This window comes from Sinocyclocheilus grahami, unplaced genomic scaffold (genome assembly GCF_001515645.1).
Source record: "Sinocyclocheilus grahami isolate Dianchi unplaced genomic scaffold, SAMN03320097.WGS_v1.1 scaffold787.1, whole genome shotgun sequence".
Taxonomy (NCBI): Eukaryota; Metazoa; Chordata; class Actinopteri; order Cypriniformes; family Cyprinidae; genus Sinocyclocheilus; species Sinocyclocheilus grahami.
The window spans coordinates 1095076-1108582 of NW_015505966.1; the positions used below are offsets into that span (position 1 = coordinate 1095076).

Consider the following 13507-nt stretch of genomic DNA (forward strand, 5'->3'; position numbering starts at 1 on the left):
TGCTTTGGCCAAATTGAATCCTCTTATTTTAATTAGCCGCCATTAGGTGTTCTGCTCTAGGCAATTCCAAGCAGCCCTTGCTTTCGTTGCATCTCATACTCCAGGCCCCACCAACGAATATTAATCGCAATTGCCCTAATCTCTGGGGATTTTAATTGGAGTGCTTTGTAAACCACAAGGAGGTAAACAGAATACAAAGGTGGCCTAAATGCCCCTTGAATTGTCGGTTGATGTGCGCAAGGCGAAATCGCCTTTTTGTTTCGTGTTGGTTTTCAAGAAACCAAGATCCCAATATCACTACATGCTTGTCTCAGAGATTGTGAAAATCTAGTCTGATAGAGCTGTATATGAATAAAATAGCGTGCAGTAATACATAGTACACACTACATGAGAGACGCATTGCATTTACCACTGCAATTAATCTGTTTCAGACCGAATCCTTTCATTGCTGTGCATATTTGTGTAGCTAACACAGAGGATCATGGGATTTTTCTCTACAGATTTTAAAGGGCTTTATTGAAAATCCACTTGTTTGCTAGGCTCTTGGGTTTAGATTAAAACAGACTGTCAGTGTACAGTAAGTAAGCAGATAGTAAGCAACAGGCTGGAGCTGAACCATATTGCAACGAGTGGCGGATTTATCTGCGATTTAGGAAAACCTAATCCAGTTTTCACTGATGCACTGAGTGATTGAATTTATGTGCAGATGTCAATATGTGAAGTGTTACCATGATGGCTTTGCTCTTAAAATACTGTGGTTTTCTGCTCTCTTCTCTGCACTGGCTGTAGTCAGCAGGCATCTCCCTAAAAAAAAAGTATAGAGTAAATACTTGTGTTTTTAAGGTAAAAAAAAAATCATTTTTTATATAGATATAAAATCTCACACACACACAGTATATATATATATATATAAATAAAAGTATATTTTATATACTTAATTCTGCATCAAGGCAAATCTGCAGTTCTGAAAGTTCAGGGGTTTGTTTTACCATTTATGTGCAAGTATGAATAATTAAGGATAAAGATACGAAGAATACCCCAAAAATACAAAAAAATTTAATTTAGGTATTGAGATGAAATTTTGTTATTGACCAAATACTTATTTTCCACCATAATTTGCAAATAAATTATTTAAAAATCCTACAATGTGATGTTCTGGATTTTTTCCCCTCATTTTGTCTCTCATAGTTGAGGTATACCTATGATGAAAATTACAGGCCTCTCTCATCTTTTTAAGTGGGAGAACTTGCACAATTGGTGGCTGACTAAATACTTTTTTTCCCCACTGTATATATATATTTTTTTTCTAGTTTATTACATTTCGGGTATTCTTCGTATCTTTATCCTTAATTATTCATACTTGCACATAAATGGTAAAACAAACCCATGAACTTTCAGAACTGCAGATTTGCCTTGATGCAGAATTAAGACGCACCAAGAATTACCCAGATTATCCTGTCAAAGAAAAACAAACAAACTAAGCCTTCTCCTTTAATATTTCAACCCAAATGAATAATTCTCACATCCTTTGCATTTGAATTGTATGAATACTGCACTCTAATTGACTCTTTGTTTTTATCCTTAATATTTACATTTGAAGTCATATGTTTAGCACCGCAAATGGCTGGTATCTTTTTTTACTGCTTATGTAACTGGCATCAACGTTCCTCCCTTTTATTTGGAGCCATATTGCAAAAAAATGTAATGTAAATTGAATTGTGTGCATGTTATTTCACTCTTTGTGGCTTAGAGAGAAAACTATATACCTTAGTTAAAGTCTGCTGTTTTATATTGGTTTAAGATGATGGGGGTATGTATTATTTAGGAACATTTCTATATTAGGATTTCGCTTTTATTACACATATTGTCCTATGAGCGTAGTTCGTCTGTTAATATCACATGCACTTTTTTGTATGTTATTTTTTTAGTTTATTACTCAGACGCAGGCAGTGCGCTGCATGAGACAAAAAAGTAATATAACCAAAACAACCGCATAGCCGCTCTTTAGTGTAGATGCATGTTGATTTTATCAGACGATGCCACGATTATAAATGAGTGACTCCTGTTTAACAAGTATTAAAAGGGGTCATGTTTAGTCACTATTTAGTGTGGTATTTTTTGACAATATTCACTCATCATGACAGTAAAATAGAGCATTCTAAGTCAATATACTGCAGTATTTCCTCTCAATCAGTAGAAAATATGGTTAACACCCAGTCATGCATGGAAAAAAAATACCGTCATGTACCCTGAAACCGGTATAATTTTGAAAAATACCGTGATATACATTTTTGGTCATACCGCCCAGCACTACCTAGAAGCAATTTAAAATGTTTCTAAAGAGATATTTATATATTTTGCTTTAAAGAAACAGGCTTGTGTATGTGTTAGAGCAGGGCAGACAGTGCGTGTGTGTGTCAGGGAGGTGGTTGAATCAGTGATTAGACAGGAGGGACCGTAGTAAGGGGGGAGCGTGGAGGATTATAAAGTCAAAGGTGCTGACACATCTCTGCCTCTCAGAGCTCTCAATTTAGTCAAGGATCAGACTCACTTTAGATAGTGGAGGATTAATGATCAGTCTGGCATGACATTTTTATGAGGGTAACCTTTCCACTCGTCAGGCACTGAGGGGTCTCGTACTACATCCACATCTCGCATCTTCTGCCACCAGAAGGAATTTTACTGCTACTCATTACGCTAATTGTAAAAATGATCAAACAAATAATTTTAGCCTGATTGAATGTGTCTCACACACATACAGGTTTGTTTTTATGGTTTATTGGGACTCTCCATAGGCGTAATGGTTTTTATACTGTACAAACCATATTTTCTATTGCCCTACACCAACCCTACCCCTAAACCTACCCCTCACAGGAGACTTTCTGCATTTTTAGATTTTCAAAAAAACTCATTCTGAATTATTTATAAGCCTTTTGAATTACGGGGACACTGAAAATGTCCTCATAAATCACCTTCTCGTTGTAATACCTATGTCATACCCATGTTATTATACACATTTGCGTTCTCATAAACCACATAAACATGCACACACACACACACACTCAGGAAAATAAACAGAAAATGATAATTAAAGGTAATTAAAAGAGCAGGGCAGATGACATATTCAATTTGAAATAAATACAAATAATGGATTGAAGTTTACGGTCCTAGTCTAATTTCAAGTTTGATCTATTTTAAGTTTTTTTCCAATGTTTTTCTGTTGGATTTTCTTTAGGCGAAGATACTTTTCAAGTTACACAAGTTGCCAGCTGCAGTTACTGTTATTGTTCAACTATAATAAAAGAATATTTGTGACGTTTTTAGAATATTCATTTGGATGATTGTAATAGTAACACTTATAGTAAAGCAATCATTAATCATAATAGTAGGCACTGAGTTTACACTGGATCATGCTGGCATTAAAGCCTAAAAAAACTGTCCTACCTCTAGAACAACAAGAAATATGGTTAGGATGAAAAAAAATAAATAAAGAAACAAAACATGATAAGCATAGTATATAGTTACTACATTAGTCAAGCATCGTCCTCAGAACGAGAGAAGAGATTAAACCAAATGAAGAGGTATTTGAAAGCGTATACAGTGTTTAATAGAGATCCTATATTTATTTATTATGATTTTGCAGGTATACAAAAGAACTGCAGTAACTTTGCAGGAAACTACGGTTACTATGGTAATTTTTTTTTCCAACAAACCCCGCCCAACCAGGAAGTGAAATCCAGCACTATCCCAAAAAGACCATTTGATCGTCCTCGAGGCAATGCAGCCCATACAATTGCTGGCACAAGGATAGCGGCTAGCTTAAACGATAACGTTGTTATTTTAAAACCTTACTTCGGTAATACAGCTTCCGTTATTGGTGCGGGTCCGTGAATAAACATGAATTAACCGGGATATTTTGAGTACGCGCCGTTTGCTAGACTAGACGCGCGAAACCGAATGGGTCTCGAGACACGTCGAACAAACGTGTAACATGCATAAAATGTCAAATAACTAACACTAACTTCAATATTTAGAAGACGGCTGAAATGTCGTCGGACAAGCTGTCGTGGACGCTGACGGGAGCGACAGCCGCGTGTGTTTTAGCGGTGTATGCTGCCTCTGCTCCGCGCGCTGTGCTCGGTGGAGACTCAGGTAGGACTGCAGTCAGTCACGTGTGTTTGTGTTGCTATCACATGCAGCCTATCACAGAACAGCATATTGTAATATCACATACATGACGCGAAGCTTCTGCAAACATGAGCTGCATGAGACCTAGTGAGATGATTATTCATCTGTCTAAACACCTGCCTAAACCCAACACCCAAAAATGATTTGGAAGCCACACCTAAAAATTAAAATATATGAATATCACAACATTATGTAACGAAATATTACACCAAGTGATGTTTATTTTAAAGAAGGATAGCATAAGCTACACTTCTGTTATGTTGGGCATTTTCTGGTTGTAAAATGTCTAGCAAAAATGACCCAGAAAAGTTGTTTTTGAGAATGTCTTTACAGATGCATTTTTTTTTGTGTGCCATATTTTGGAATTATCCTCTGCAGACATTGCTTATGATGGTCTGTGTGAACAAATGGGAAGGTTATTTACTGCTGGGTCAGACTAAAAGTGTGTCTGTCCCTCTCAAAGCTGTCAGGAGAACAGCAAAAGGAATCCCTCTGGAATGAGGGCAGAGGATTAATCAGGAGAGAGTGAGAGAGAAATACTGTACATGATGATATTCTTGCACTGCAGAATTGCTCAAAGCATGCAGCGGTCTGTATTCATGTGAGATTTATGAAAGAATTGAATTTGTTTAGGCAGCTTTTTACCATTTAGCCAGTTTGTGATTGTTATACTAAGATTTCATTTCCCCCGTTATGTTAGTCCTTTATCCTCCCGTGTGATTTCCAGAAGGAACAGTTATTTAATGCTTTTGATTGGTTATGAGCAATGCTATTAACACTTCTACTGTTTTTTTTATTTTTGGCAAAATTAAGTAAAAGAAAATAAAGGGGACACAACTGTCCTATTAGGCTATAATAATGAAGAAAATGCAAAATGTGCAATTTTTGATTAGAAGGTTCATATTTGACTAATATTTCTATTATAAATGCATAACTGAATTAATATGTGAATAACCTTTTGTCCCGAGGTCATGTGGTATGACCAACACAATCATGTGCTGCAATCAAAATGCAGAAACATGTCAAACAAAACATAAAACGGTAAATGATAGAATAACAAGTATGCCTGCAGACCAGATCATGTTTGTGTAAATTTCAGGTTCAGGTTGGTAAAATGTGCTGTGGCTCCCTAAAAATAATTTATTTATTATATTTATTAAAAATATTTTTTTCCCTTAAAAAATTATACACATATAATATTGTTTAAAGGGGTCATATGATGCGATTTCAATTTGTCCTTTCTCTTTGGAGTGTTACAAGCTCTTGGTGCATAAAGAAGATCTGTAAAGTTGCAAAGACTAAAGTCTCAAATCCAAAGAGATATTCTTTATAAAAGTTAAGAGTCAGCCACGCCCCCCTAAAACGGCTCGTTCTAACACGCCCCCACATGTCTAAAGCAAAAGCACTTTATTTGGCCTTCCGGAAGTAGATGCAATTAGGAATCATTGGTTAAGATTTATTTACAACAGAACAGCACAACCCAGATGTTTGAATTTGTGCAACGCATTTTATGGATGACAGTTTTTTGAACCTAGAAGAGTACAAGGCTGGCTGTGCACAAAGGCTATTTCTTAAAAAAAAAAAAAAAGGGTCAATTCCAACTTTTTTATGACAATCTGGCGCTTCTGAATCAGCGACTGTAAGTATGTTTTGTTATTAGTTTAAGTATTTGCTATTGACTGTTCAAATGCGGAGTTTTGCGCAGCGCAGAGTAATGTGTCGTGTGTGTGTGTGAGTGTGTGTGTGTGTGTGAGGGGAAGAGGGTCACATCACAGCAGAGTGAACTGTCTGTCAGAAATCATAGCACGTCAGCTGTCTTAACCGTGGCTTGTGTACTGCATCATCACTGTGTCTGTCACGCGACTCTGTTGCCCTTTCGGGCTTGAACTGATGGTAAAACTAAGGACATTATTAACTGTCTTGATATTTACTTTGAAAGCTGAAGCTCGCAATTATGGTAAGTGGCGTTACATTTCCGACGCGTGCTTTTGGTGTTCGGCCAATCACAATGCACTGGGTCAGCTGGCCAATCAGAGCAGACTGCGCTTGTCAAAGGAGGGGGCTTTGTTGAAGGACCTACAATAATGTAGTGTTTGAAAAATAATGTGTTTTTTGAACATTAAAGCATGTCAACATATTCTGTTATACCAAATACACAAAATAATGGTCTTTAAAATAGCATCATATGACCCCTTTAAAAATAATGATTAAAGGCATAATATGCAAAATATCCAAATAAAATATCCAGTGGCCACGATGGATACATTAGCTCATCCATGAACATGATTTCTGCCCGAGTCCCGTCAGATTGCGTCGGCTGTGGGGATGAAGACGACAACTCCCATGATTCCACACCCAGTCACGGCGTCATGTAAATACACCTTTGCTTCTTTGTTTGTTTTGAATACGCGCCCTCTAGCGGCGAAAATTACATATCGTGCCTTTAATGTGTGTATACTTACATCACGTGTATTCAAGTTGTAAGGAAAACATCACTACTTTTTACTTGATAGTTCCACTGAATGACTTATTAGATTATTATTAGTTTTAAAGGTATAAAACATTTTAATAACCACGTGAAACCAACAAATTACATTTGTAAGAACTTGGCATTTGTTTTAAACTAGATTTTTATAAGATTTTTGCTTTTCTTTATTTTGTACTCTTATTGACCCATAGACGCATTCGTGCACAATGGAACACCTTTGTACATAAACAACCATATTCAATAATGGGGAAACAAATATAAATTTCTTCTAGGAGCATGTGCACGGGCAGGGTGGCTTTTGGAGGCTTTTAGTGGGATGGGGGGCTGCAAGAAGCTGTTTGGGGCTTACAGAGAGAAAATAAAAAAATCAGCCAGTAGTTTTACCATCAGTTCAAGCCCGAAAGGGCAACAGAGTCGCGTGACAGACACAGTGATGATGCCGTACACAAGCCACGGTTAAGACAACTGACGTGCTAGGATTTCTGACCCTGTTCCCCTCACACACTCACACACACACAACTGCTGTTCCTGAAACCACGCCTTCTTTCTTTGCGTCCACATTTGGGCAGCATTATGCTAATATTTCCACATAGTGATGTAGATATGTGGGGGCGTGTTAGAATGAGGCATTTTAGGTAGGTGTGGTTGACTCTTAACTTTTATAAAGAGTATCTCTCTGGATTTGAGACTTTAGTCTTTGCAACTTTACAGATCTTCTTTATGCACCAAGAGCTTGTAACACTCCAAAGAGAAAGGAAAACTTGAAATCGCATCATATGACCCCTTTAATGGAGACATTTAATAAGTATAATATGCAAAACTATTAATTCATGTTACATACCAATGGAAATACACTGAACAAACTCTGTCCAGTAATCATTAACGCCTGAAAAAGTAATGGAAATCGATTGGTCAAAAAATGTGGGAACCCTGAATTAATGATTTATAAAGGGGTTATGGTTTACAGGCCTAGATATGTGTGAATCATTTCATGAGAGGAAACACTAAGGTTCTTAAAAAGATCATAGTCACTGCATTACAGAGGGATCATTTTTGTATGCATGTGGCTCGGCATAGAGGGACTCGCAGGCATTTATGCCCGTGTACGGTATACAGCGACGGATGGGGCTCTGCGCATGCACCTAGAGTATGGGAAGAGTGAATAGATTTGCCTGTGTATGTGTGCATCTGTCTGCTCAGGGATCAGGGGAGCTGTGTGCGATGGAAGAGAATGAGCGTGTCACTTAGGAAATGTCACACTGGGAAGATTTTGCAGGTTTTGATCCGAGCAAATTAATGCAAAACCCAGTGCAAGTATTTGATTTGGGAAAACTTTCAGGAGCGGACTTGTCTCTTAATAATAATTATTGGGTTTACATTAATTTCCCTCTCTGTTTTTCTACCACAGGAGAGCTGATCACTGCTGCTTGTGAGCTGGGGGTAAGCATTAGCTGCATTGTTTAATCAATCCACTCATTAACTCTTATAAGCATTAAGGAATTTTAATTAAGTATGGGGGGAGAAGAAAGATGATTAATTTACTTTTCAGGCCACAGGTTTTTTTTTAATCCTCTCCTCTTTTCTATGCACTTCTTTTTTGACTAAGTTAGGAATAGAGAATGCTATAATTTGCAACCCTGTTCTTCAAATCCAATTAGACTGAATGGTTAGGCAATGGCTTTTGTAAGCTTCGCCTTATGTACGGTATAAGGCTTATTATATTCAACCCCTCTCCTTTTTGTGCATGCGCGTGTGTAAGCCTCAAAGAATGAACTAAATCGGGTTAACAGTTATAATAAGTTTTATTATTTAATAAAGTTTATTACGCCGTTGCGATCCTTTTAGGGAGGCTGTGGCAGTGTCACTATGCCAGTAATCCCTCCCTCTGTCCGTGTGGCCTGCCTGTCTGCGGCTCTCCCCAGGGTCGGAGGGCTCTCTCCAGGCCGCCGACCCTCCCTTCCTGCTCCCTTGAGCCATGGATCTTTTCTCCTTTAAACTTCTCGTCGCAGGACTGCCCCCTACCACGCGTTCCGCCTTTTTTGCCGTGCCACACACGCTTCCAGACCCGGCGACGCCTCTGCGTGCCTTTCCACGCTGTCAGCCTCGCATGGCACCAGTGCAGGCATTTCAGACACACACGTCACACGTCATTTGCGCAGTCATACGCACCTTGCTGGCACTTCCAAGCGTGCCCTTTGTGCCCCTGCCATCTGCTTGCCATACTGTCTCTCTCTTTTTTTTTGTTCTGTGTCTGTTCCCCCCTTCCAAGCCTCTCTGTTCTTCTCTGCCTCATCTCTTAACTTTAAGGACCCGCAAATATAACAGTCCCTTCTAAAATGTACTTTCTTTCCTGCAATTTTGAGTTTATGTCTTGCAATTTCAGGTTTACATCTTGCAAATCTGACTTTTTTCCTCTTAAGTGTCAGTTTATATCTCTTTTAAGGGATGTATATTTTGTGGGCGAAATTACAAAATGCAGTTTGTCCACAAAATGTTTTTGTACATTCAATTTCTTATTCATAATAAATGTAGGAAAGAAAATACAGTGGAGATCAAAATTAGAGAACAACCTGCAATTTCCTAAATTTCAAGGTCACTGCTTAGTCCCATTTCAGGAGAACCCCGGTGGCAAAGCGACTGATTTGGCCCACTGCCCTGCTCATTTTGATTTATTGATTTACTTATTTATTATTACCTGATATTATTACACACTAGGCACCCCTTAAAAGATATATAAACTCTAATATTTAAAATTTGTGAAATGTAAACTCGTAATTTTGAGAAAAATAGTCAGAATTTCAAGACATAGAGTCAGGATTGTGAGAAATAAACTCTGAATTGTGAGAACAATGTCCAAACTGCAAGATATAAAAAATGTTTTCCCTCTATGCTGAAGTTTTTGTAGACCTCCCAGAACCCTAAGGGGGCCACAGACCCTAATCTGCAAACCCCTGAACTAGACGATAGATCTAGTTCCTCCTGGGTTTACTTTTTTATTTGTCAACAATACATATATGTAGCGTCTCGACCAATCTGACACACTAATTTTTTATGTGTGTGTGTGTGTATGTTTATGTTAGACCGGCTTAATGTGTTTGTGTAGTATGTTAGACTAGTTTAAGTTTTTATGTAGTTAATAAAACCTTACTTGTATCACACTTGACGTGTTCATTGTTTACTCATAACCGGAGTCAATAATCATGCAGATTTACGTTACAAACTTATAGAATTGTACAGTAAGAAGGTTATTTCCTTTAACCAGGAAATTAACGTTCTTAGAATTGACAAGACGGTTGACCCTGAGTGGTCAGCTAAATATCTACAGTGGATCTAAAATATGAATAGTTAATCATAACTAGTTATGGTTAATTATTCATATTTCCCATGAGCTGATTCGCTACATATATTTAAGAGAGTTTTAAGTTACTTTTAGTTAGTTACTTCCTAACACTGATTTATCATAGTTCACAAAACCTGACTGACATGAACTTCAGCTTTATGAAATTGTTTAGAGGGATCAGTTGACTGGGACGTCTCTCATACTTTGATCTTGAACTCACACTAAATTTTAGACATCCACTTGTCCACCGAGTTATCAATCCATCCCTCAAACAACCTCTTCTCAGAGACGTTTCCTTGTGCTTCGCTCTAGTGTGCAGCATTTCTCAGCCTGCTGTGCCTGTGTGTGTTATCAGGCCAGTAGGAGTGAGACAGCCTTTAATAGCTCTAGTCCTTATCGGTCCTAAGGGGACTTAGTGCCTAATTGCTGGGAAGGCAAGGAGACAGGAGATCAGGCTTTGCGGGAGGGGGAGGACAGTGTGATGCTTTAACCCGCAAAAGTAAGGTCTGCCTTTGAAAGCTGAACTGTATGCTGATGGGTGGTGGGAGGGGGGATTACTAGATTTTGTTGCTGTTATCAGAATGTTCTGCAAGTGAGTTTACAGCTGTGTTTTCCCCCAGGTGGCCCATCCTCCAGGATATCCCCTCTTCACCATGTTGTCCTCACTGATGCTCTCGCTGCTGCCTCTCAGCTCTCCGGCACACAGCATCAATGTCCTGTGTGCTGTCTTTGGGGCCGGGGCTAGTGGAGCCCTCTGCTTCACTGTCTGCAGGTAGGCCACTCTCAGCCTATTAGACCAAAGTTTTAAAACATAAATTATATACTTTTTTTCATATTCTACTACACATATTCAAAGAACGCATGATGCTCAAGGTTTTCAGTAGTTTCAGAGGGGGTTTGCTTTAAAACCATGATACATTTTGCTTATAATGTGCATTGTAAATTATAAAGCATTCCAGGCTTATTTGTTTTTCCAATTCTCATGTAATATGTATATATGTATGTGTGTATATAAATATGTATTTATAAATATATATATGTACACACACACACACACACACACACACACACACACACTCGCACACACTCACACTCAAGTTTGGGGTCAGTAAGATTTTTAAATGTTTTTGAAAGTATCAATGGTCATCAAGGCTGCATTTATTTGAGCAAAAATACAGTAAAAATAGTAATTAATTTTAATAGTAATAGGGTGAAATATTGTTATAATGTAAAATAAATGTTTTAATACAGGTGCATCTCAATAAATTAGAATGTCGTGGAAAAGTTCATTTATTTCAGTAATTCAGCTCAAATTGTGAAACTCGTGTATTAAATAAATTCAATGCACACAGACTGAAGTCTTTGGTTCTTTTAATTGTGATGATTTTGGCTCACATTTGGCCCACCAATTCACTATCTCAACAAATTAGAATACTTCATAAGACCAATAAAAAAACATTTTTAGTAAATTGTTGGCCTTCTGGAAAGTATGTTCATTTACTGTACATGTACTCAATACTTGGTAGGGGCTCCTTTTGCTTTAATTACTGCCTCAATTTGGCGTGGCAATAGTGTAGTGAGTAGTGAGTAGTGACGTGGCATGTGGCCAAGTATGGTGACCCATACTCGGAATTAGTGCTCTGCATTTAACCCATCCTAAGTGCACACACACAGCAGTGAATACACACCCAGAGCAGTGGGCAGCCATTTTTTTTGCTGCGGCGCCCGGGGAGCAGTTGGGGGTTCAGTGCCTTGCTCAAGGGCACCTCAGTCATGGTATTGAAGGTGGGAGAGAGCGCTGTACATTCCCTCCCCCCACCTACAATCCCTGCCGGTACGAGACTCCAACCTGCAACCTTGGGTTACAAGTCCAACTCTCTAACCATTAGGCCACGACTTCCCCATGACAATACCAGGTCTGGTAAGTTTGCTGGCCAGTCAAGCACACCAACACCATGGTCATTTAACCAACTTTTGGTGCTTTTGGCAGTGTGGGCAGGTGCCAAATCCTGCTGGAAAATGAAATCAGCATCTTCAAAAAGCTGGTCAGCAGAAGGAAGCATGAAGTGCTCCAAAATTTCTTGGTAAACGGTTGCAGTGACGTTGGTTTTCAAAAAACACAATGGACCAACACCAGCAGATGACATTGCACCCCAAATCATCACAGACTGTGGACTTCAAGCAGTGGACTTCAAGCAACTTGGGCTATGAGCTTCTCCACCCTTCCTCCAGACTCTAGGACCTTGGTTTCCAAATGAAATACAAAACTTGCTCTCATCTGAAAAGAGGACTTTGGACCACTGGGCAACAGTCCAGTTCTTCTTCTCCTTAGCCCAGGTAAGACGCCTCTGACACTGTCTGTGGTTCAGGAGTGGCTTAACAAGAGGAATAAGACAACTGTAGCCAAATTCCTTGACACATCTGTGTGTAGTAGCTGTTGATGCCTTGACCCCAGCCTCAGTCCATTCCTCGTGAAGTTCACTCAAATTCTTGAATCGATTTTGCTTGACAATCCTCATAAGGCTGCAGTTCTCTCGGTTGGTTGTGCATCTTTTTCCTTCCACTCAACTTTCTGTTAACATGCTTGGATACAGCACTCTGTGAACAGCCAGCTTCTTTGGCAATGAATGTTTGTGGCTTACCCTCCTTGTGAAGGGTGTCAATGATCGTCTTCTGGACAACTGTCAGATCAGCAGTCTTCCCCATGATTGTGTAGCCTAGTGAACCAAACTGAGAGACCATTTTGAAGGCTCAGGAAACCTTTGCAGGTGTTTTGAGTTGATTAGCTGATTGGCATGTCACCATATTCTAATTACACGAGTTTCACAATTTGAGTTGAATTACCGAAATAAATGAACTTTTCCACGACATTCTAATTTATTGAGATGCACCTGTATATTTCATTTATTCCTGTGATGGCACAGGTGAATTTTCAGCAGCCATTGCTCAAGACTTCAGTGTCATATGATCCTTCAGAAATCATTCTTATATGCTGATATTTTCTAATAAAGAATATGCTATATTTTTGTCGAAATTATATATTTTTTTCAAAAGTCCAAAATAACAGTATTTATTTAAATTAGAATATGAAATATTATTTTATATTATATAAATATTATATATTCACAGACACACACAAATTTGTATAATAACATGGGTATGACATAGGTAAGAAGGAGAAGAAGAACTGGACTGTTGCCCAGTGGTCCAAAGTCCTCTTTTCAGATGAGAGCAAGTTTTGTATTTAATTTGGAAACCAAGGTCCTAGAGTCTGGAGGAAGGGTGGAGAAGCTCATAGCCCAAGTTGCTTGAAGTCCAGTGTTAAGTTTCCACAGTCTGTGATGATTTGGGGTGCAATGTCATCTGCTGGTGTTGGTCCATTGTGTTTTTTGAAAACCAACGTCACTGCACCCGTTTACCAAGAAATTTTGGAGCACTTCATGCTTCCTTCTGCTGACCAGCTTTTTGAAGATGCTGATTTCATTTTCCAG

General features: G+C 38.6%; 1 protein-coding gene and 1 long non-coding RNA gene across 5 annotated transcripts in view; one reads left to right on the plus strand and one right to left on the minus strand.

The window, feature by feature from the left end:
* Positions 1 to 495: 495 nt before the first annotated feature.
* On the minus strand, positions 496 to 4096 carry LOC107561699 (uncharacterized). 2 transcript variants are annotated; one of them, XR_001605892.1, is made up of 3 exons: positions 4023 to 4085; positions 2552 to 2697; positions 496 to 804 (listed from the first exon to the last, which is right to left on the minus strand). It is a non-coding gene; the product is annotated as an uncharacterized lncRNA (long non-coding RNA). The 2 variants fall into 2 exon arrangements; XR_001605891.1 differs by lacking the exon at positions 2552 to 2697 and having other exon boundaries at positions 4023 to 4096.
* Positions 3749 to 13507, plus strand: part of LOC107561696 (transmembrane protein 260-like) — a 77778-nt gene continuing 68019 nt past the window's right edge. For all 3 annotated transcript variants that reach the window (XR_001605890.1, XR_001605889.1, XM_016246171.1), the window contains exons 1-3: positions 3749 to 4152; positions 8085 to 8116; positions 10637 to 10788. Coding sequence is in view for 1 of the 3 variants with exons in the window: in XM_016246171.1 (XP_016101657.1) it covers positions 4047 to 4152; positions 8085 to 8116; positions 10637 to 10788 (290 nt within the window). In the remaining 2 variants the exon portion in view is untranslated. The remainder of the gene's footprint in view (positions 4153 to 8084; positions 8117 to 10636; positions 10789 to 13507) is intronic.